This window comes from Poeciliopsis prolifica, unplaced genomic scaffold, assembly GCF_027474105.1.
Source record: "Poeciliopsis prolifica strain line A6 unplaced genomic scaffold, Auburn_PproV2 SCAFFOLD017, whole genome shotgun sequence".
In the NCBI taxonomy this organism is placed as follows: domain Eukaryota; kingdom Metazoa; phylum Chordata; class Actinopteri; order Cyprinodontiformes; family Poeciliidae; genus Poeciliopsis; species Poeciliopsis prolifica.
Genome location: NW_026562392.1, coordinates 9608338 through 9632493, shown reverse-complemented (window position 1 = coordinate 9632493; position 24156 = coordinate 9608338). Strand labels below are relative to the sequence as shown.

The window sequence follows — 24156 nt, the reverse complement described above, 5'->3', positions numbered from 1 at the left end:
AAAGGTTACATTCCTTCTGGTATCTAAGTATGCATTGATTAACAGAAAGGTTTTTTTTGTTTGTTTGTTTTTGAACCAGGCGAAGGTAAAATTGTCCCACTTCATAAGTACTGGACAGAACACAGGCAAATATATATATTTTTTTAACTCAAATGCAACATTTTTTGTACTTAATTACTCCCCTGACTGTGTTTTTTCAGTCTAAGAGGGATTTTTTGAGTCAGTATTCTCCATGCAATCAATTACTAAATTTGTCAGCAATTATTTCCGTAATCTATTCATGACAATTAATTACTGTAGTCCTAATGATAAGATTAAAATTTCACATTTCAATGAAAATTGTATCATATTCAGCAACAATCATACCTTGTAGCTAAAGGTTGTTTGGAGCCTCTGAAAGCTCATATTGGACACAAAGGGCAGAACATCAACTTTCAAATCTTGCCAGAAATTCTCATTTTCTGGATGTTTACATTAATGGGTCTGAATGGCTTAGTCAAAGCAAACTCATTAAAAGCCTATTAACTACAACTGGGGTGTTTTGGTTGCATGAACCTAATGAAACCCAGAGATGACAATAAAAGTAAGAAATGACCTTTGTGAGATCTGAAACCACAATCTGCATGAAAAAAGAGCAAGGCAATAAACTCCCTTCTGTCTAGCTGTCACACTGGTGAAGTTGCAACTGAGGGTCTGAATGTGATGATTCAATATAACAACCATGAATTTGCTTTAGCTGAATTTAGTGCAGCCATTCCTGCTCAACATCTTTTCACTTATGGAAGTTTTCAAACTGCTCCACGATCCTGTTGTCAAGCTTAACACTGAACAGGAGGAACAGAATGTTAGAAAAATATATAAGAATCATGTTTGCACAATGATGCAGAGATAGAGAGCCAGTTCAGAGGTTTTCCAAGTGTGGGAGAGCTTCCCAGTTTGAAGCATTTATAACTTTTTTGTGTTGGCAAACATTCTTTTAATTTGTTACACTGTGGGTATGCACTCCTTTAACACAGACAAAAAAAAAAAAAAAAAGAAAAGCTGGTCAGCGCTGATAGCAAGATGATAAAATACAGGTTAATCCTGAAGGAAAGAACTTTTAAGAGGTTGCAGAACCTCAGATCAGTGTTTCATACCTACAGTTCTCGTGAAGATGATTTAGATCAAAGCATATTAATATCTTTGATCAATCAAAGTCCAGCCTTAAATCCTATTAGGAATCTTTGACATGACACGTTTTAATGAAACTATAAAGACAAACAGGTTCGTCCTTCCTAGAGCCAGATACATAGCATTAGTCCTGTGTCTCTTATGGGGGCTTGATTTTATGAGTGGAGGTGTTCACATATGAAGGGTAGTCCCAAATCCCCAGAGAACATATGAAAGACTTAGTACTCAGGCAGAATAATGTTAATTAGAAAGGACATCAAACAACATCAAAAAGCCAAAGTGTTTAAAAGAAGAGGAGCTGTCTGTGATAGGCCTCTCCTGGCTGCCTAACGATACCTCCATCTATAACTTCTCCTAAATGAATCATGCAGATGGAGAAAATGCTACGTCTTCAGTAGAGCTCCTGTGGTGATACTCCACAGTGCTGAAAGTCCCAGAGAAGCTGTCTCTTTTCTCATTTCTTCGGAGCCATTAAACCCTCGTCAGAAGACGGTTTGACACAGCAGAGCTGGAAACGTACAGGAGCAAATAATAAAAAAAAGAAAAAAAAGAGTCTGCATTCTTCTCCTTGGCTCCAGTTTCAGGTCCTCATATCTCTCATGTTCACTGTGATGTGTCAAAACGTCACAGTGGAAACTCAAACGAGGGGTTTTATTACCGTGACTTGCTGTATGTTGTCATTTAGGGAATCTTGATGAGGCAGAAGCCCAAGAGCACCTTATTATAAAACAATATGTCAAGTTGAAAAGGTGCAGCAGAAGACGGGTCGGTCTGACAAATTTCTGCACATAAATCCAACACTTTTTGTAACAGTAAATATTATGAACTTTTTATTTAATTTCTCAAAGGCCATTTTGCATTGAACCAACGTAACACCACTGGCTGCGGTTGCTGGGAGCTGAGACATAACTACAGAACACAGACTGTTCCCCAGAGCATTTCCCATTTGGATCATCTGTTAACACAGCGAGGAAACACAGCCTGCTTGGGTGACACTTGAACAAAGAAGAGCCTCCCTGGGACTGTTAGGAGGTGCTGCAAATGATGTGTCCTAGGTGATTCTATCAATAGCGGACTGCATTAAAAGCAGACGCGAATGCATTCAGAGCAGACTGACAACACATTCATAATCAGGTTTATTCACCCTAATGATGCCTGTGTTGGTTTAGCAGAACAGAACTGGTGAGAAGTGGATCTTGATCGACTGCGACTTGGGGTAAAGCAGCAGAGTTAATGTTTTCCTGATCTCTTGGGTTCTAAAAATTGTGATTGATTCTATGAAAAACATCACTGGACTTTGGCAAGAGCACAAACGTATCTGAAGCAGTAACAATGCAATCTGTGAGATTAAATCAAGATAAGAAAATCATGTAAGATTTTGACAGCTTTTAAAAGTTAAACTGATTCTGCAGTTTTCTGGCCGATCGCCAATTACAAAGTTTAAATAGTTTGACTTGTTAACCTAAATAAGAACTAAATGTAAAAAACTGTCTGCATTGAAACCAAAATCTGTGTGAACAAACCTGACAAATATTCTGAAACAATCAAAGTTTCTATCAAAGATGTCAGAGGTACTAAACAAGTAATATGAGTTTAGGGAGATTATATAAAGGGGCAGGACAACACGATGATGCAGCTCCCCATTTACTGCTGCACACTGCTGGTCAGCTGCCCTAAAGTACACCCACACACTTTCCTCTTATGCCCAAGGGGAAAGTTTCCTTGTCCTTGTTTAAGTTTGAAAACCTTGATTATCAATGTGACATATTTTGTAGCAGCAGTTGGGATACGTTTTAATTGTAGGTTAGGCATTTTTTAAAAACTTTTGCGTAAATGATTATGTTGATTGTTCTTTGTGGGGTTTTTTTTATGTTATTGAAACATCAGTAAGATGTAATGTTTTTTGCTGAGCTGACAGCAGATCCTGCGACATAGGTGCCAAAATCATTTGCACATAGGTCAGGTAGTTGAACTCAGGTTACAAGCGGTCACTGTGATCCATATGACACTTTGTTGTAAATGGGGCCTTTTACAAACTTGGTTATGTAGTTGGAGCGCCGATTCAGACTACAGAGACAAAAATGTCTGCCTGTGTCTGTGCAGTCTCGCTCTCTTTCTCTTTGACGTTAAATATTTACAACAGGTCTATATAGTGTTCATTCATTCATTGACATCTAAAAGTGGTCAAAAAGCCTTCGGAACAGCTCAGCTTTTATTGCGACACCATAACCACATTTTTGACATGGCACATTTTTAAATAATCTAAACTAAAACAACCCTTCTTTTCAGCTCCGCCCACTGCTTTTCTACAATATGTAGGATCAAACTCACACTGAGCAGGCTGTGGGAAAAAAGTGGATTTTGTGTGTTTGGTGAATCATTGATCTAGCTGCACGCTTTGAAACATTATCTTGTTGAAAAACCCAAAAGTAACCCATTTTCAGTTTTCTGGCAGAGACCACCAGATGCATAATTTGAAATGTTTTGGCATTTCCAACATTTTGTGATGCTGTTGACAGACAAACATTTCCACAACCTCACACATCCTTCCTCGAACCTAACAGTAGACACAAATCCATCCTTTGTGCCATCCCAAACCCACCCACAGTGTTTGAAAAAAAGATAAATCTTAGTCACATCTGACCAACCTCATCAATTCTAGTTCAAGTTCCAGAGATTTGGAACTTGAAATGTTACTGCTGTAACATTTCTTTAGTTACAGCAGTAAAGAAATGTTGTTTTTCTGCTTTCTGGCAGCTGGATTGTAGTTATATTGTCGGTACTTGTGGAAACAAAGACCTTTGTGTCCTATTAATATCATAGAAGAACATATATTATTAATTTGAATTTCCTCAAGATTTACCTAAAAAAAATGTTTTTTTTTTTTTTTGAGAAAGTATTTTAGTTAAATTTAATATATACTAAAAAGTATTTTATGGAATCCAAGACACTCACATTGTAGGTGGATACTAGCTATAAAAGAGGAATTTATGTAAAGACTTTTTGCACTTGTGTATTTCCAGAAACACCGGCCATTCCTTCAATAAGCTACACAGACGTGTTTGTTGACACACAAAGATACACAGCGGGAACACACAGAGCAATGGCCGCACACACACAGTGCCCAAGGGACAGGTACTTTCCTCCACCATCTATCAGATGTGTTCCCTTGATCTCTTTCCTCATGTGATACAATCTGCCTCTCTCTCAAATGTTACACTGTGCTTCTTGCTCAGGAAGCATGAGGAAGTATCACTCATTTTTTGCCACAGAATATCACAGACCTCCTCATACTGACGTCAAAAGTCAGTTTGTACCTGATACAACGCAAACCCAGCACAATTCTCACATCTAATGGGCTCAGATCTGTTCATTTCTAAATGCAAATTATACATCTTTAGAAAATTACATTTACCTAAAAACTTAGTCTCTGCCTCATCTAAACATAAAGCCTCGACCCCTCTCAGAACTTTCCCTAGTAAACCACATTTCTGCTTTTTGCCCTCCCACTTTCTTCTCCTTCAGTCACCTTCTTTCTTCCTCTCCTCCTTCTCTCCAATGTCTGGAATTCTTCCCATATGGGACCAGCTACTCCCTCTGCACTGTAACCAATGGGTCCCCATGGTCAGGATCACCGCCTTGTTTGCATGTGAGAGTGAGGCATTTTGTCTTCCCTGAAACAGGAACAAAAAGCTCAGAGACGGAGTGCAGGTCTGTTTGTTAGTAGTTATCCAGGGAGTTTACATAAGGCAGCTCATGTCATGAAATATGTGACCACTTTCAAGAGTTAAGTGGTGTGATCACAGAGAGGAAAGGTGGAGATGTTTGTTTTGTCTGACAAAAATTCGCCCATAAAAACGCGTGATGTCACATTCAAAGCATCAAGAGAAAACAGAATCTGCAGAAATCTGTATTTGCAGGCAGATCTTCAAGATATATGTCTGATAAACATGATGTGCCTCTGACATAACCTGCTACAGGAGATCTGTGTCTAGAAAAATCTCAATTGTTCCTTTCAACAAACGCCGATCAATTAGTGGCCTCTCTAACGTGGAATAAAAATTAAGCCACTATTGTGGGAAAAAGTTGAACTTTACCCTTTAGCATCATACCCTCATGCACAACATAGACTATGTGGTGAATAATTTAACTGCTGAGTAAAGCTGCTAACAAGAAAGAAACCCTGCAGGATCTACAGAAGCACTCACTAACAATCAAGTCCAACCTAAAAGTTGCAAATCGTGTGTTCATACATGTGGATTAATGTATTCTTATGAGGAGTGACAATGAGCAGGAGCATCTCAATATATTATAGTGCAATTTAAATGTTAATTTATTTCACAACTTCACTTCAAAAAGTGAAACTCGTATCACGTTGGTCCATTCTAAACACTGTTGCTGTTAATTTTGAGAGTTATACCTCACAGCTAATGAAAATGAACTTTTTTTCCAGACTCAGTATCACATATAGTTGAAACAAAAGTTTATTTTTAAAACTCAAACGTGAGCCGATTGCAAAGAATGTGTTTCCTCTGTACAATAGATGAATTCACTCCTTAAATAAATTACAACATCAATGCAACTGGCATGGAGGCAATCAGTCTGCGGCTCTGCTGACTGATTGCAAATACCGGCCTTAAGCTCCTCTTGACGATACGCCATAGAATCTCTACAGGATTTAGATCAGGTGGTCAATAAACCCGATGATACAGAATCCACTGGAGTAGATGTTGGTACTTTTGGCAGCGTGGCCAGGTGTCAAGTCCTGCTGGAAAGTGAAATCAGCAATTACATAAAGTTTGTCAGTAAGCAGAAGCAGGAAGTGATCTATAGAGATCTATAGTGATCTTGCTGTCCTGGCTTCATATGATGAAATGTAGTGCACCAAAGATGACCGTGCTCCCCAAACCATCACTGATTGTGGGAACTTCCCCTTGGACCTAAAGCAACAGTCGGTTTCATCTCTGACTGTTTCGTCTAACTGGATTTGATAAATACATGCAATGCTTCCTTTAATTTAAAACAAAAAGGCTTTAGGCCATCTTTTTTTCCTCCACAGCAAAATAAATAATGAAATGAATCCAACAGTTGTGTCTGGTTCAGGAGTGGCTTAACAATAGTTAAGCAACAGTAACATTCCAGTTACGGTGTGTTGGATGTTGAAGGACCGACTCCAGCCGCAGTCAGCATTTTGTGATTCTGCTCAAAATTTTTTCAATGGATGCGACTGTCACAGTTGCTTTTCCCAAACATTTTTTTCTTCTTCTTTCACTCAATTTTCTTTGCAGTACTCTGTGAAAAAAAACAGCTTCCATACCCTGAGCATTTTCTTTCCTTGAGGAGATTGTTGATTATGCTCTTCTGTCAATTCAGCATTATTCCTGAATAATGCTGAATTGACAAAATGTTACTTTTCTGACACAAAAGAAACATTTGTGTCAGAAATATTTCAGTTTTATGAAACACTGAATTTGTAGTTTTTATTAGTTGAAACAATGGAAATGCATCACTATGTGCCCCGAGTCTGTGAGAGTTTTGCTTTTTGAATTGAATCACTGACGCAAATGAACTTTTCAATGATATCCTAAGTTATTAAGATTCACATGCAAGATGCGAGGAACTTGTAATCTTCCCTTTTCCCCAGAACCAGTGATCCTCTCTCTTACCTTCCAGTGTCACCTCCTTTCCTGCTCGTTTCAGCGCCTGCACAGCCTCGTCGTGCGTTGCGTCCCGCAGGTTCATTCCGTTCACGGAGAGGATGGCGTCTCCTACATACAGAGACTGGGTCTGGTCCGCTGCAAGCCCCTTGAATATCTTGCTGATGAGTATGGGCATTTTGTTCTCCTTCCCCCCTTTAATGCTTATCCCGAGTCCTCCGATTTCCTGCTTGACCACCTTGACGCACCGCTTTCTGTTGGCGATCGCCTCGGGCACCCGCTCCGGGAGGTCCGTGAATGCGGTGCGCACGGCTTGGGGGCCGTTGTTGGAGTTGGCATTGCTGTTGTCCAGGTAAGACCCGTTGGTCACCCCGTTGGAGCTGACGCCGTCGTTGACGCCGCAGTCCTCGCAGCTCAACGTGAGCGCCTCCTCACTCAAGTTGGCCAAAACTTTGTGCCAGTTCTCCCGCACCAAAACCTCTATAAATCCACTTTTCTGCGCCCTGGAGCCACTCGAGACTCCTGCTCCCGCTGCTACCACCGCCATCTTTGGAGCATTTCTGTGAGAAAAAAAAAATCACATGTGAATAAGTTCCCAGCGCGTCCTCTTCCACTCCCTCGCTCTCTGTCTCACACGCAGAAAGTCGAGTTCAGCGCTGGACTTTGGTCCCTGTTAAGTTTTCCGCGGGACTTGTCGCGCACGCCGCCGCGCATCCAGCCAGACCTCCACGCTGCTCGGGCTGCCCTCCCTCCGCTCCGCCTGCCCGGAGAGCCTAAAGCTGCAGGGTGGAGTTTCTCCGGCGCTCCGCCGCCAAAAATGCGTTTCTGAACAGAAAGACGGATCGCACTGAACTGATACGCATCCAATTACCAAGCAGTTCAAAGTATAAGTGCACAGAGTGTCAGCCTCATACTGAAAAACAAATGGTGATGGACTACACCATAACACAATCAACTAATTGAATCAAATTCAAATAAATTGGACGTACGAAAGTTATATACCTATATATATATATATATATATATATATATATATATATATATATATATATATATATATATATATATATATATATATATATATATATATATATAGCTTTATTATTTAAAACAACAAAAAACATCACCTTTTTCTCAATCATCCAACTTTTGAGGACCTAGTGGTGAGACGCATCAAAAAATCGCTCACCTGCGCACATGAATGCGTCAAACATTGAAGGACAGAAGAGAAAAATAAACTGTTTTCTTTTAAATCTTCACGAATCAAAACTGATTTAAAAAAAGGTGTGCTACATTTAATCAAGCAATTCAAATGTGTAAAAGTTGGCAGTTTCTTAAAATTGATCACAAAGGATCGATTCCCCTATTAATAAGTGACTACATATCTAATATTTGTGATCCTCGAGGCTACTGAAAGCATGAGAGCCTCGTTGGTCTGAGGTCTCTCAGTATTTAGAAAAAGGCTCAGAGCAAAAAGGCCTAGAAAGAACAAGGATGCAAACAAATATTTTACAGAAAGCAAAACGAAGCCGCGTCCTCTGTAATTGCTGCGATCTCTTTCTTGTGAACACTTTGGGTGACAGAATATTTAGTTTTACTTGATATTCAAACTCAAAGCTTGTGCCCCTTGGAAAGTCTTTTTCAGTGGTCGATGAAAAGTTTGCTTTGTCACATAAATGTTAAAGCAATGTGACAGCGACATCTACTGGCGAATCTACAGTTATAGCCTTTGGTGATACATCTGCAATGCCACACATTACAACCACAAACATGGATCCACAGCATGATGCTGCTGACACCATGCTTCTCATTGGGTATGTTGTGTTCAAAACACAGTACTGTTGTTTTTCCGCCCCATCTATTGTTCGGAACGGAGGTGAAATGAAGGTCAAAATTTTGCCCAATCTGAACAGAGCACCTTTTTGCACGTTTCCTGCACTCCTTACATTTCTCGTGTCGAATTATAGGCTTTATCTAATTTTTTTAACTGTAGCTGTATCATTGAAGCCCTTACAGAAAGATCACATTTTATTTGTAGTCATCTTCAAAGATGCGTACGATAAGAAAAATAATGAATGAAAATACTTGGAATAAAGGGATACCACATATTGTTGTTGTTGTTGTTTTTTTAAGATTTAAGCAATTTTACATCCCCTTCCTGTGATCTGAATTGGTTCATTAAATCTGAATTGTGCCGAAGTATGAATTAATTAAGATAGAAAACAATATTACAAACCTTTTGGTTTAATGAGGTTTACAAGAGCTGAAGTTGATTTTGCTTTACTTTCAAGTGGAAATGAGCAATCAGATAATGGTGAATTCTTTGCTAATTGCCTAAAAAAAATAAAGAAATAAAGTGGAGTCCTATAAAAGGTGAGTGTAATTAAAAATTGTCAATGAAAGTTGCTTTAATCCCTAGAGAGCTGAGCATTTGGAGCTCAGTGTTTGTTTTCATAGCAGCAGGAAGCAGGTGCAGAGAGGTGTGGTTGGAAACACATGAGGCAGGATTTCTGGTTGGAAAACTGTCTCGCTGGGATGATTAAAAGCGAGGAACACATCTGAATAGAAATGAAACATATGTGTGAGAAGGACTACTTAAAGTTTCCTCTTTTGTTTTTGATTTCCTTTAGCGATTTGATAAAATATAAAATATTTTGTTTCGACTTCCTCTATACATATTGTTTCCTCTCTCTGTCTCTTTGTGTTTCTCACAGTGACTCTTTTTTCTTCTGTCTTCATTTTATTGTTGGTTTTTGAAATTCTTTCAGTTTTGATGAGATAAATTTGTTTTAGTTTTATCAATAGAAAACAACAACCCAGTGTCTCTCTAGTAAATTAATAAAAATATAGCCTTTACTTTAAAACAATTCAACTTTAATGATCATTAGTTTATCTGCAACAAATTTGCTTCGCATCCAGTTTAATTTTGTGCTTTTGTTTGTTATACAGCTGTTACTGATTTATTCTCCCAGTTGATGAGCAAAACGCATCAACATGGGAGGAGCACATTTGCATCATTTACAGAAAAAGGAAACTAAAAGTGGCCAACCTTCTTGCCTCTGGTAAACAGCAGTCAGTTTGTACTCAGAGACAGAGGATCTCAGCTTCACCTCACGAGAAGGTTAAGTTTGTCTTGCTTTTTTTTCATTTTGCATTCTCTGTTTATGGTTTAGTCAAAGGTATGTCAAAACAGCATTAAGTTGCATGCAATAAGGAAGTTAAATACACAAGGTCATACTTCCCATTGCAAACTAAAAAGTGTGCCACTTTGGGTTTGCTCAGAGAATGTGTTTCCTGCATCGCGTGCCTTTGTTTTTAACAGTTTGAGGGCATATTGAGGGCAAATTAAAGTGAAATCACATGGCACCCTGTTTAGTTTAATAGGGTTATGAGATGTGCTGTTGCATACATTCACTTTAGTTTGGAAAAGATTTGTCAGTGTGTTTGCATGTTAGAGAAGCAGAATTCTGGAGAAATTAGGTCACATTTATTGACAACTGCTGCTGCACAGAGTCGTGAAGTAGAGGGTGTTGATCTACTGTTCGCTATTGTACTTACCTGAAGATAAACTAAAACATATCGCTACTTCCGTGAACTGCCTTCCTCCAAGTTCTGCAGTTAATCCGTCCTACTTTTGGATTTCCGTCAACACCAAATACCTCTTCTTGCCAGCAGGTGGCAGCATGGAGTCACTATTAATGTCTGTTGCAAATGTGTTTGAACTCTTACTTTAGAAGAATTGAATGATCAACTCATGTTCTATGTGTAGTTCTTTTTTTAATACATATTTTTTTAGTTTAAAAAATGACTTTTATCTAACCACCTCATAAATATTTATACACATAATTTTAAAGCCTTTTTTAATTAAGCTGTGTAAAATGGACCTCAATAAAGGTTTTACACTGCATGTCTGTAAAACAGATGTTTTTATGTACATGCAGTGCCTTGCAAAAATATTGATACCACATGAGCTTTATCACTTTTTCATGTAGTCAGAAACTCCAATGCACTTTATTTCGAAATTACATGAATGACCAATAAAAAGTTGTGCAATATTCTGAAGTTAAATGGAAGTGATATATTGATTTTTATTATCCCTCATTCTGATGATGCCACCACCATATTTTTGGGATGAGGATTAAGAGTTTTTCACACAAAGCGATTTGCTTGCAGGATAACCTTTCAGTATTTGTCTCCTAGTAAAAAGATTGCCGTCTTCTGTATTTTTACTCTGCCTCCGATCTGACTTGTGGCAAATTGCTAACTGCACTTCCTTTTGCCTCTCTTCTATAAAGACTAGACTGGTGGATTGCACATGTCCTGCAAAGAGAGGAACTGAGCAGCTCCTCAAAACTGAACCTGTTTTAAATGTCTTCAAAGGATTTTTTAAGGAGTGTTTCTCACAGGCCTTTGAAACCACAGAACAAATGTAACAATGCAATGATAAAATTAACAATAAGAATACAATTTGACTACATTTTACAAATAAAAGACACAGATGGTTTTAGTTAGGGGTATCAAGGTAGATCTGGCTGAACCTTTCTGATTTTTATCCCTATAGCAATTTCCAAACCATGTACTATTTTCATCTCACTTCTAAAACATCCACTACATTGTGTTGATCTACTACAAAATAATATTATATAATAACAACATAATAATAGTACTAAAATCCCAGAAAAATGCATTATCGTGTGTGGCCATAACATAATACAATTTGAAAAGGTCAAAGGTATGAATGTTTTTTATGACATGTGGTAGTGTATATGATCATCAGTGTCGCCTTAGTGATCTAATTTGGAAAAATCTATCCTTTAGATATGGCCACTTCCAGTGACTTCCTGTCTGAGGACCAGTTCCAGTGCTCCATCTGTCTGGACCTTTTCACTGATCCTGTTTCTACTCCATGTGGACACACCTTCTGCAAGGTCTGTCTGGCCAGGCACTGGGCAGGCAAGCAGGAATGCCAGTGTCCTCTGTGCAACAACAAGTTTGACAAGGACCTCAAACTGTCTGTCAACACCACATTCAGGGAGGTAGTGGACAACTTCAAGAAACATCATCCAACAGCTGATGCTATTTCCTTGTTAAAACCCTGGGAGGTGCCATGTGATGTTTGCGCAGCAAACAAACTCAGAGCCTCAAAAACTTGCCTGGTGTGCTTAGCCTCTTTTTGTGAAACACATTTAGAGCCTCACCTGAGAGTGGCTGCCCTACAAAGACACAAACTCTCAAATCCTGTTCCCAACCTGGAGGAGAAAATATGCAGGGAACACAACCGGATTGTGGAGTTCTTCTGCTTGAATGATCACGTTCGTCTTTGTGCCTTGTGCACAGAACATAGCGATCATGACACAGTCAGTTTGAATGAAGCATATATAGACCAAAGATCTCACATCTGGAGGAGGAAAGAGAATATCGGACAAACAAAACACAAAAGGAATGGAAAGGCACAAAGTAAAAAGAAAGGCAGAAGTAGGCGAGCAGAGAACGTGAAGCATAATCAAAAGACAGATGGTGATTGTTTACCATACCACAGAAATATCCCGAGCCACATTAATCCATTTAACTCTCAAAATAAAGATTTCTCCATGCTAACAGAGATGCATGGGTTTGAAGTCAGTGCAATGGTTGGGTTGGATCTAGCAGCAATGAGAGAGTCAGATTTTGTAAGGATGCAGGTTTTACCAAACTGGGATCATCATTGCATATTGAGATTTAAAGTTCAGCGGAACACTCAAAGACTATTGTTATTGATAGATTATAGCAATGGACTGCTGCTCTTATATGATCCAGACAATAAAATCTCGCTTCATCGATTTATCGGCAGTGAAATCCATGAAAACATTGTCCCATTCTTTATCCACAGTCAGCCCGGCTTTGTAACATCATTGCAAAGTTTGAGAAGAAGAGTTGAAAGCGTTTCAGATCGTTTAGATATTTCACACTTGTGTCTTCAGTTTTTTGTTATAACACTGATATCTTTTTGTATTTTACATTCCCTTCTAATAGGGGGAGATTGAAACATATATGAATTAACTGGGCCACTTGGCATGTCCTCTGCCATCAAGTTATTTACTTAAGCAACCAATAAGAAACAAACCATATGTTAGATTTACATTGTTAACTTGGTTACTTTTTTTTATCTCCTGTTCTGTTTAAATTTCATATTTTTGTACTTTTGAGAGCTGATGTTTGATATTGATTGTATAATCAATCAACTTTTTATAGAATTTGCTATGTAAAACAAACATATACACAAATACAGTCATATTCAATAAATTCTAACATGTCCTGTCATTGGACTTGTTTTGTGAGATTACATTTTGAAGAACAATAACCATTTTTATAAGCCTACATTGCCGCATTAAACATGTTTCTACTGGGTCTGATGTCATATTCTGATCTTCAACATTGTGTTGTCATTAACTGCAGGAGAAAACATTCAGATAATGTCATTATCTGTCACATTTGTGTCAAAATGTGACACAAATAACATCGATTTCCTTATGGACACACTGTACCCATCTTCTGATAGATGGGAGATGATCACAAGGCTCATCATCTCATAAATCACGTTATTTAAGATGGTGGTAAGTTCACTGTGCTCCAGTAACCAGTCACCAGCTCTCAACCCAGCAGAGAACCTTTGGGATGTGGGAGAACATGACAACATGGACCAAGGACTATTTCCAATATCTTATTGATTCTCTGCTGTGAAGAATTAAGTTAATTAACAAATTAATGGCTGGAGTAATGACTTTGTGTTGGAGAAATCCAGCATGAAACAACCAGCAGTATAAAAAAAACAAAGAGAATACTGACCATCCTGGTCAAAGGTGCAGTATGTAAGTTCATAAAAATATATATTTCTTATATATTATTAAAAATGTCACAATGACAGAATATTAAGAGACAGATCATCTGTGAAAAAATCAATCTTCTCCACCTCCTCTCCGACCTACTATTGTCATTTGAAGAAATCCACAGCTCTCGACCAAAACAGTCAGTCAGAGCCAGGAGGGTCTTAACATTGCTGACCAACCTCATATACTCACTGCCAAATGTGCTGATGGTGGAGGAACAACTTACATTACAGGAAAACCATTTCTTTGCCTTCATCAGTGGCCATGCTAACTAGCGTGGGTGTTCGTGACAGGCTTTTAAAGCTGCAGCGTCGCAGAAAGCAAAGGGGGAAAGATCAGAGGGATAATCAGAGAGAGCTGACTGACAGCGATAAGACCTTTCTTCTTACTCTGATTGGTCGTTTCTAGACAGAACTGGAAGCACTTGGAAAATGTAGAGGACCTGAATTTTTTCAGATTATCTGTCTCATACCATACTGTGACAACATAGGGACAGTTTCAACAAATATGCAAAAAAGTAATTTTTATAAAAGTTACATACTGCAGCTTTACAAATTACATTTCTCCACATGTAAGACCGTCCAGCAATTATTTTCTACCTTGCAGTTTCTTTTTCTGGTAGTATTACATAATTTTATCATTTTGATGGTATTTTATCATTTTCATGATTTTATTTTGGTTTATATTTGTTGATTTATGTAACATGATTAAATAAATGAGTACATTTAAACTGTGTGCAGCACTTTCATCTAATTCTTCAAAACCAAACTTTCTAATTTTCTTTTCTAAAGAAATTGAATCTTAGTGGAAAAACAGGAAGTAAAGACAAGAATATTGGGCAAACCCAAAGGTGTGTCATGTTATCCACCCACTGAGCTGAAGGGAGTTCCTCTGGGATGCTAAAGAATCTCAAAAATGTAAAAACACTGTCTGCTGTAAACATTCAAAGTATTTTCAAGCCAGGTCAAGTCAACTTTATTTGTATGGTACATTTCAGCGACAATGCAGTTGTCATAAAATGAAAAAAGATCATTCGGTCATCGATTATTAAATGAGCAATAAACATTACATTTTGTGTCATGTCATCATCAAAATCATCAAACAAATGTGTTGATCAATGTTTCATTTACAAAGGCAACTCTAAACAGGTGTTTCAAGCACCGATTTAAAGAACTCAATGTTGCAGCTAATTTGCAGTTTTCGGAAGTTTGTTCCAGCTGTAGGTTTCATAGAAGCTGAACGCTGCTTCTCCATGTCTGGTTCTGATTCTGGGTCTGCAGAGCAGAGCCAGAACCAAAAGACCTGAGATGCCTGGAAGGTTTCACAGAGAAACACGTCAGTTTTGGCCTAAGAAACAATCATCAGTAAATGTGATTATTTTGAATTTGATTTCAGTGATTAACACCCATAGTCATGCATTTTATTTAAAAATAATTCTTGAAGAATTTATAAATGGGATGATGAAAGAACAGTTTGGAATATCACAAACGCAGATCCTGTCAGAGGAGCATTTTTATTTTGAGAAAGATTCTGTTTGATTAATTTATTCTCTAAATAATAATAATAATAATAATAATAATAATAATAATAATAATAATAATAATAATAATAATAATAATAATAATAATAATAATAATAAGCCTGGTCGGCAAGGGGAGCACAACAATAGAGAGGCTCAAAGTTCAAGGGTTACGCTTTAAGAATCTATGTAAATATGTCAGATTTTGTTTGCATTAAATCTAATCATTTTACTCATTACTTGTAAACGTAAAGAATCTACAGTCACAATGACAAATAATTTAGGTATGTTAAGAATGCTGCTTACGTTATTCTTGGACATCAAAGCTGGTTTTTGTAGACATCACAAAATCAACAGCATGTTTTATTGTTGATTTTGTGATAACAGACTAAGTGTCTCTTTCTCATTTGTTTCGTGTTAAATGAAACTAATTGTAATTATAAAGTTAGAGCTGTAATATCAATTTCGGTTAAATGGATTGGAGAAATACTGGTTTTACCAGTAAAGTTTGTTTTATTGATGAAACAGCATTATTCGGGATGCTAACATTCCGAATGTTTAAATTTAAATAGACAAAATATCAATAACAAAACATCTAACTATCAATAGATTGGCTTTGAATTTGTTCAAAATCCAGATTTGTTTAACTCATATGTTTCACAGCTTTTACTGATTTATTCTTACATAACAGGAGTCAAACATGGCAACATGGGAGGAGCAACTATACATTCTTTACAGAGAAATGAAACTTAACCTGGTTAACATTCTGGCCATTTATAAACAGAGTAAGTTTGGACTCAGTGACAGAAGATCACCACAAGAAGGTAGAGTATGACGTTTCTTTTATTCAGTTTAATATACAGTATTTATGATTTATTTAAACATTTGCCACTTCATGAAACAGGATTTTGTTGAAATTTATATTTATTAACTCCCTAATTTATAGATTAATTTCTATCTGAGTACAGTGGAAGGACATATTCATCTTAAATTAGATAACCAAATGTGAACCCTCAAAGAAATCTACTCTATTGCAAGTGCAGACTGCAAGGTCAACATGTCTTGCCTCTTAAAAGAAGATGCTAATAGGCTTTCTTTTTTTTTTACCAATTATACAAAATTTAAACGACACATTAAATTTGTTTTAATTGCTAAAAAAACCTATTATTTTAATGATTGATAAGTGCTTGGTGGACAGTCTTTGTCCACCAGTTATATATAACAAACCTCTAAAGTCTTCACAAAATGGCTGGATTTTTGAAATTGGGCTATTCACTGAAATCTATCTCAGAATATCAAAGGGTGCTGATGAAAACGTTAATGAAATACTTGGAAGTTGGAAATGTAACAGTTTGTGAAATTGTTTATGTGGAGAGATTTTGAATGTTCTGTATGTTTATTCATTGCTCTAAGCTGTACGAATCTTATGTCTTAGAAATGGCCACATCCGGTGACTTTCTACCTGAAAATCAGTTCCAGTGCTCCATCTGTCTGGACCTTTTCACTGATCCTGTTTCTACTCCATGTGGACACACCTTCTGCAAAGTCTGTCTGGCCAGGCACTGGGCAGGCAAGCGAGAATGCCAGTGTCCTCTGTGCAACAACAAGTTTGACAAGGACCTCAAACTGTCTGTCAACACCACATTCAGGGAGGTAGTGGACAACTTCAAGAAACATCATCCAACAGCTGATGCTACAACAGCCGATGCTACATCAGCCAATGCCACTTCCTTGTTAAAACCCTGGGACGTGCCATGTGATGTTTGCGTAGCAAACAAACTCAGAGCCTCAAAAACTTGCTTGGTGTGCTTAGCCTCTTTTGTGAAAACACATTTAGAGCCTCACCTGAGAGTGGCTGCCCTACAAAGACACAAACTCTCAAATCCTGTTCCCAACCTGGAGGAGAAAATATGCAGGGAACACAACCGGATTGTGGAGTTCTTCTGCTTGAATGATCATGTTCGTCTTTGTGCCTTGTGCACAGAACATAGCGATCATGACACAGTCAGTTTGAATGAAGCATATGTAGACCAAAGATCTCACATCTGGAGGAGGAAAGAGAGAGTACATAAAACTGAACAGCGAAAGAATAAAAGTGCACAGAGTAAAAAGAAGGGCAAAGGGGTACGACGAGAGAACGTGAATGCTCAAACAACAGCGCCACCTCATTTTACTGGATGTAACTGCATGTTTCAGAACCAAGGTATCATCAGAGGAAAAGCTTTTTATGACATTCAAGTAAATAGGCAAGATGAATATGATGAATGTGATTTAGCAGCAGTTAGAGACTCAACTTTAAAGGCAATGACATTCCCAGCAAGCTGGGATGGATGCTGCATTGCAAGGTTTAAGGTTAGGAGGAACACCAAGAGAATAATGGTGCTTATAGATTATGACTATGGGCTTGTACTTTTCCTTGATCCAGATAATGACATCCTGATACACAAACTTACAGGCAGTCGATTCAATGAGCAAATCGTACTGTGCTTTGTTCCCAGGAACAGATTCCCAGGAACGAATTTCCTGGGAATCTGTTGTTCGTGGGGCTTGTTGTACTTTGTCTACTGTTGTTTTTCAGCATCGCTAGCTTTTAAGTAGGCTAGGTTAAACCACATTCAGACAAGGATTTATGGAGACTGGACATAAACAAGACCTGATGATGCAGTTTGTCATCAAATCACTAAACTGATTCATAAATCAAAAATACACTATCCTCATTTAAGGTTTGCAATCAATTTTTTGTTTCATTTGCTGGGACTTTGCACTGTTTAGAAAGGTGGTTGTCGTAAAATAGCTGGTCAATGATTAACTTTGAGATTTGCCCAATGAGACTTCATCATTCAATGAAGTCTCATTGAATGATGCAATGAAATATGTTTACCACTGTCTTCATTTTATGATTTTGAATTAATTTTATTCATATGTAATGAATGTCATCTACGTGTCTAACTGGTGTGAATTATTTTCATTGACTGATTTGTTTTGACCATAACAAACATGATCAAGTCATGCATTTGTATTTATGTACATTGTGAGGACCAAACTCCTAATGCATACTGTGTTGTAGGGACCAATGTTCCTTACGGGGGTCAAACCCTGGACTCCATAATGAGAGCTATTATGTTTGGGTTATGGGTTTTAAGACTAAGATATGAAGTGATTTATGTTAAGTTTAGGGGTTGTGTGTGTGTGAATTTATTATCTTTGATTTTTGGACACATATTTTTCTTTTAATCACATTTTTATTGTAATTAAAATGTTTTAAAATGTTTCGGTCAGCCTTGGTTTTTTTTTTGTTTTTTTTTTAGTGCTTCAGAAGTATGTAAATAGTGAAAACCAAAACAAATCACAGAGATCTTCCTGGCAGTCCTCACAGATTCAGACTAACGTTCTGCTTCCCACTAAGGAAAACTCGCTGTCTTGCAGGGAATTTTCAGTTTTCTTACATTGTGACCTTACCGTTTGGGGTCAAGGCAAGATGTCAGAGGGTAACTACCGCAGAGTTTGGAGGGACTGTTAACTCCTGGTTCCTATGAGATGGAAATCATGGTAAAGTCTTTAAAGAGATCCATCTTCAAAGCTTTTGGAAAACATTTCACTGGATTTCATTTATAAGTGAAAATATTTTGCATGTAAAACTGTCAAGCATTAAGATTCTTTTAACGTATGATTTCCCACCTCCGGCAGGCTGAACAGCCACCTTACACAGGTCCCAAAAAAATCCAGGTGGGGAATGGTATAATTTATACATTAATTCTTATCTTCATAGTGAGATCAGCAGGCAGATATAACATTGTACTTTTTAACCTTCTGGACAAACTGGGATTAAAATTTTTAAAAACATATTTATTCACACGTTTGTAATAGGATTTAGGTCAAAACCAAGTTTGATTTTTTAGGCTGATGGAAACTAATTTCCAGAAAGTTAATGGAAAAAAAAATATTTTACTGCTATTAAGTAGATTGTTACTTAGTAAATTTTTCTTTGGTTCTTGTGGAAATGTAGTGAAGTATGAATATGCAGATGTGGGTGCATGTTTGCATGTTAGCATGTTTGCATGTCTCCATATGCATCCAAGAATCAGGTGAGCATTTTTAAAATATAAGAAAGTGGGCTCCTAATAAAAGAGGTTGGTTTTCTTCTCATTTACCCTCAAATCTTTTTCTTTGCCAATATGAGTGAAGTGAAACTTTGATACTAAATATGATTAACTTACTTAAAGTTAGATATCTCTTTAAAATATATTTATTTACATTTTTGAAATGTTAGAAAAAACGAGAGTAAGCAAACAACAGTAGTAAAAGATAAAACTAAGTATCACATAGAACATATGTTATTAACATTGTGCATTTGATACACTCAAACAAGCTATCACAAGCTAGAAAAATAAACTAGATCAAATGAAAAAAAAAACCACTGACAAAAGCTGTTCCTTCTATGCTTCTAATAAGTGTACATTTATTAAAAACATTTATTTTACAAGGATAGTATTTCAGAGAGTCGTCAAAAGTGACACTCAGACACAACAGTGACCTCTCATTCATGTGGCGAGCCCCTAGTGGGGTCCATGTCAAGGCGCGCATCTCAGTTATTCCAATTATGCGACCTGTAGATAAAGAGTTTTTAGTGAAAATAACTGTAGCTCTTTCGCAAATCTTGCATCTGAAGGTCTTTCTAGTTTATCAGAGTGAATGACAGCATATAAATAAAGATTCAAGATTGTGCTGCTTATTTTACAGTGCATTAAATCTGTAGTTCCTTCCTTCAGGATAAACAAAATTTTCATTTTAGAAATAGAAAGTTGTTGTTTTTACACTTTATCCTTTTAAGTGATGTTTTAAAATAAACAAAAATACGACTTACAAACAGTTATGAAGCACAATCTGTTCGGAAAACAATGCAGCACTTTTGAGAGCATTGCTTAAGTGGTTCTATAGAACTCAGTAATAAATCACACTGATTATTTTTGTCCACAGGATATAACTCAGTTATATTTAAATTGAAATCCCTCTCCTGCAGAGATACAGAGATGTGTGATTCCCTTTGTGTTCTAGGCAGAATATTCCTTCAAAATGACCCGTGTTGCCCTATTTAACACCGTTTTGACAGACCAAATCAGTGTTAATTGATTTGCGGTACCCAGTTAAGTCTGACTCACCAGTTGCCACAACGTTAGTAATATGTATTTTAATTTGTTTGTTTTGTATTTCCCTAAAATATCATGGTTCATCTGCTGCTCAGTTATCTTTATTTTGGTATGTGGAATATTATTTTTTGTGGCGTTTGTTTCCCTTGTAACTCAAATGATTAATTTCACATTAAATATCAGTGACATGCGGTCAGGGAGGCTCTGGTGAACCTATAGGAGCTGGGAATGAGGCCCAATATATAATTGTGCTCACAATTATATATGGACATTTGTATCATAAACCATTTAATCTGGTGTTACACTGCAGAAAAAGAAACAAAAACCTTAGTAGAAATGAATGAATTATGAATTAAGTTTATACAGCTAGTAAAGTCATCAGTTATTCCATATTCTTAAAATGTGAAAAAAAAAAAAAAATTTGAGTTAATTTTAAAGTTGATTATAAATCTCAGTTGAGATTTTAAATGAAGGCTCATCATAAATTTAAATATTAATCTTAAGCTTTGATGTCTATCCAGAGCTCTGCTGGTCTGGCAGCCCTAAGTTTGCTTTTGCCATAGTTTGGGTCTGTCCTTTTTCTCTTTTCTTTTCTTTTTTTAAATGTATATTATTAGCAACATTAAATATTGCGCTGGATGTTAATATTCAGGACTCAATTCAGCACATATTTTGTCGTTAGCTACAACCTGGACTCATCTTCCTGTCATGCCACCGTATGGGAGCAGCGATGGCTCCCATGCAGCATTGTCTCTAGGGCAATGGGTGTGGCAGACACAGCTTAGGATTGCCATGACCGGCTTGCGGCTGATTGTGTTGTTGGAGCACTGGAACGTCACCAGAGTGGTCTTGGTTCTGTGGGGGGTGCAGCAGCGCCCATCTGTGCAGGTGCCGCAGTAGCGAGGCTTGTAGGCCAGAACACTGGTGCAGTTCTTATACTCAAGGTGAACAGCTTTGTCGCTCCTCACCGCCCTCTGGCATCCCCTGCCTCTCTGCTGGGGGAGAAAGAAATTCTAATATTACAGAAAAGTTACTTCTTTTCTTTTTGCTATAAATAGAAAATGTTATCTATTATGCTAATGTGAGTCACAGTGCTTGATTTAACTAAAATACTTTATAGTATTGAGTATTGGAAGGTGTGATTAATCAGAAGGCTCATTCAGGGAACTTCTGTTTTTATACTATTTAATGTATATTTCTCAGGAGTTTAAAGGATTATGTGCTAAATTAATTAATTATTGAATGAATCTTACCATTAGTGCAAGCTGAGTCAATTGTCCCTGCAGGTCTTCACAGGGTCTGATGATGCACAGCCGACTCTGCTTCACCATCTCACAGCGATTGTTCTTGTTTGTGACCCTGGTGGAGACCCCCATGCCGCATGTTTCAGAGCAGGCCCCCCACTCTGTGGTCTGTTCAATGCAGTTCATCTGGGGGTCCCAGCTTCCAAAACCTACAGTTTCTTCTTGACGAAAGGCTGAATGAGCAAAAAAGACAGTAAAAGGTTAAAATGTGTTCAACTGTCTTACTGCCAAGGAAACTATATCCTGGGAGAAGACAGATTTAATTTTCTCAAGTCTTCATCTCTTCTACCAAACCTGTTGAAACATGATTGACTTATTCTTATTTCTCACTCTCCACTGTTTCCTTTTTTTTCCATTTCTTTTTTGCTTCTACATTAATCTTAGAACACTGAAATATGAATGTCATCCACTCACTCACTCACTCACCGGCCATAGCAAAGCCACCCAGAGCACTTGCTTCAGTCTGGGGCTCACACACCCATTTCTCACAGCATTCTCCTGGAACCTGGACCTTGCGTGGGGTTGGACAATCGGGCCCAGGAAGCATAACATCCAGGTTGCAGCGAGGAATGCAGGCTATCTGACCACTCTGGCACACACACTGGTATTTACAACTTGGGAAGAAGATCTGGCCATGCTGATAGACTAAACCATCCAAAACGCACACATTACCCACACTGACTGGAGGAAAGAGACAAAACAGCAAGATAATTTGTTTTCAATGAATTTGATAAACCAATAGCAAACACTAGGATCGACATGGCTAATATGTGCAGCAAACTCACCCGCACAGATGCCAGTTCTCTTGTGAACATCCACTGAGTAATCACACTGCAGCCCTTTCATTGTGTCACAGGGTTTCATCTCTGAGCACGCTTGGCCTTTTTGACCTGCACAAACCAGACAGCAGGCACAGTCATCCAGGACCAGGGGCACCCCAGAAAGACACACTGGAACCTCGGCTGGACACAGGCATCGCCGAGGGCACAGCTGAGCCCCGATCACTATGAATGTCTGAGAGGAGGATAGAATGGATTTGTTTTAAGATCCCAGAGTCATTCAAGATAATCAAGGCATTTCCTATGTTTTATATCTTTTTCTCTTGTAAATAAGATGTAACCAAAAAACAAGATGTTAAATTTTAGTTAGACTTACAGTGTTAAGTAAATTTCTTTCTTACCTGTGCAGTCATGAAAAAATATAAAACATCTGAAAGATTTGTCATCTTCTTGTCATGCAGTACAAGGTTAAAAATATAAGTGAAGAAAACGTCTACCAAGTCCCTGTGTTCGGGGGCTTTAATCGCCCCAACACTTTGTAGTACTGCAGAAGCCTGAACTCTCTTTGTCGCTGTGGCTCACGACTCAGGAGGGGAGGACCTTATATATCAGAGAGGTCCGGCACTGCCATGACGACAGAAAGGAAGGAATGGTGAAGGCACTGCACAGATTTGGGTGAGGTCGAAAGTCACATTTTGTTGTAAAATTCCTTCAAAGACGTGAAACTCAACACAAAATGTTTCTAACATCCAGCTGTTTTAGTTTACACAAGACATGGTCATTGTCATGTCCAGTTAGAGCTACACTGGATCATTCAATAATTAACACAACTTTACCTTAGTACTTCCCTATAGAGAGATGAAAAAGTATTTGCCCATTAATTTTTTGGGGTCAAACACTTCACATCACATTTACATTTGTCTAGTTTTCTACACAAATCGTCAAACTTTATTTTTGTTTTTGCTCACTTCGTCTTTGTGTGATTTGTTTTTAATCTGAAATTTACATGTCACAAAAAGCAAAACAGGGTAAATCTACATCGTAACAGCAAAGCGTCTTTGTTCTTTGTTGAAGATTCTCCGTTTTGAATCACCGTGCATTACATGCATCCTGCTGGCTTCCTTATTTTGAAACCTTTGACCTCCCCCACCTGGTAAGTCACAATGGGAAAACCACTTTTCCCTGCAGAATTGCTTCTGTTTCTTTAAATAGCTTCACAGTGGAAACTTATGTCAAGGATGACTATGAGGCTAGGAATAACATCACCGTCGGCACATCTGGTTGAAGGAGTTTCAAGGCTGTCTTTCAGCACCAATTTTTTCAGTTTTATTCAGTTTTTATTCTGAAAAACCTGAAGGTAGAGGAATGTATTTATTTCCTAGACATGAATAAATACTTGTTATGCAGTATTTAACTTGAAGCACGTCGAACAGGTCCACAAATTATTGTAGGACGTTTGGACATGTAAAAAAGCTAAAAAGTGATCAGTGGAATAGTTCTAGCTCCAGTTCAGAAATCAGATATGTTGAAAAGAAAATACATCTAGATTTTAGGCTGTTGCAAAATATGAAAATCTATAAACTCTTTGTCCTCTGAATGTTTTTTTCAAAAGCAAATGCAGGATGTCAGGATTTTTATGTTTCTGTTTTTACTGGAGTACTGTTTTGTTGTCTTTTTGTGCCAGACTGAAGACATTTACTTGACTTTAGTTTGG

The 24156-nt window shown here is 37.7% G+C and overlaps 4 protein-coding genes across 6 annotated transcripts in view; 2 read left to right on the top strand and 2 right to left on the bottom strand.

The window, feature by feature from the left end:
- sntb1 (syntrophin, basic 1) overlaps positions 1–7598 on the bottom strand; it is a 38350-nt gene extending 30752 nt beyond the window's left edge. Inside the window, exon 1 of one of the 2 annotated variants that reach the window (XR_008606714.1) lies at positions 6837–7598. Coding sequence is in view for 1 of the 2 variants with exons in the window: in XM_055042088.1 (XP_054898063.1) it covers positions 6837–7374 (538 nt within the window). In the remaining variant the exon portion in view is untranslated. The remainder of the gene's footprint in view (positions 1–6836) is intronic. The other variant, XM_055042088.1, reaches the window with a different exon arrangement.
- Positions 7599–9861: 2263 nt separating this feature from the next.
- On the top strand, positions 9862–14291 carry LOC129367415 (E3 ubiquitin/ISG15 ligase TRIM25-like). The gene is made up of 2 exons (XM_055041804.1): positions 9862–9948; positions 11646–14291. The coding sequence occupies exon 2, from the start codon at positions 11648–11650 to the stop codon at positions 12848–12850; it is 1203 nt and encodes a 400-aa protein (XP_054897779.1). The 5' UTR covers positions 9862–9948; positions 11646–11647; the 3' UTR covers positions 12851–14291.
- A 2358-nt stretch (positions 14292–16649) lies between these two features.
- On the top strand, positions 16650–17799 carry LOC129367704 (E3 ubiquitin/ISG15 ligase TRIM25-like). The gene is made up of 2 exons (XM_055042337.1): positions 16650–17276; positions 17791–17799. The coding sequence occupies exons 1-2, from the start codon at positions 16650–16652 to the stop codon at positions 17797–17799; spliced, it is 636 nt and encodes a 211-aa protein (XP_054898312.1).
- Positions 17800–19642: 1843 nt separating this feature from the next.
- On the bottom strand, positions 19643–22967 carry LOC129367548 (CCN family member 3-like). Of its 2 annotated transcripts, none has more exons than XM_055042077.1 (5): positions 22844–22967; positions 22449–22677; positions 22090–22344; positions 21613–21836; positions 19643–21354 (listed from the first exon to the last, which is right to left on the bottom strand). In XM_055042077.1, the coding sequence occupies exons 1-5, from the start codon at positions 22886–22888 to the stop codon at positions 21055–21057; spliced, it is 1053 nt and encodes a 350-aa protein (XP_054898052.1). In that variant the 5' UTR covers positions 22889–22967; the 3' UTR covers positions 19643–21054. The 2 variants fall into 2 exon arrangements, with proteins under 2 accessions (XP_054898052.1, XP_054898053.1); XM_055042078.1 differs by having other exon boundaries at positions 19643–21351.
- Positions 22968–24156: the final 1189 nt, after the last annotated feature.

Excerpts from the sequence above, each read along its gene's own strand:
- LOC129367704 (XM_055042337.1), top strand. The coding sequence starts at position 16,650 with ATGGCCACATCCGGTGACTTTCTACCTGAAAATCAGTTCCAGTGCTCC.
- LOC129367548 (XM_055042077.1), bottom strand. The coding sequence starts at position 22,888 with ATGACAAATCTTTCAGATGTTTTATATTTTTTCATGACTGCACAG. Across the intron at positions 22,678-22,843 it reads ATTTTTTCATGACTGCACAG|ACATTCATAGTGATCGGGGC; the intron begins GTAAGAAAGAAA and ends TCCTCCTCTCAG. Across the intron at positions 21,355-21,612 it reads TGACTCAGCTTGCACTAATG|CAGAGAGGCAGGGGATGCCA; the intron begins GTAAGATTCATT and ends TTTCTCCCCCAG.
- LOC129367415 (XM_055041804.1), top strand. The coding sequence starts at position 11,648 with ATGGCCACTTCCAGTGACTTCCTGTCTGAGGACCAGTTCCAGTGCTCC.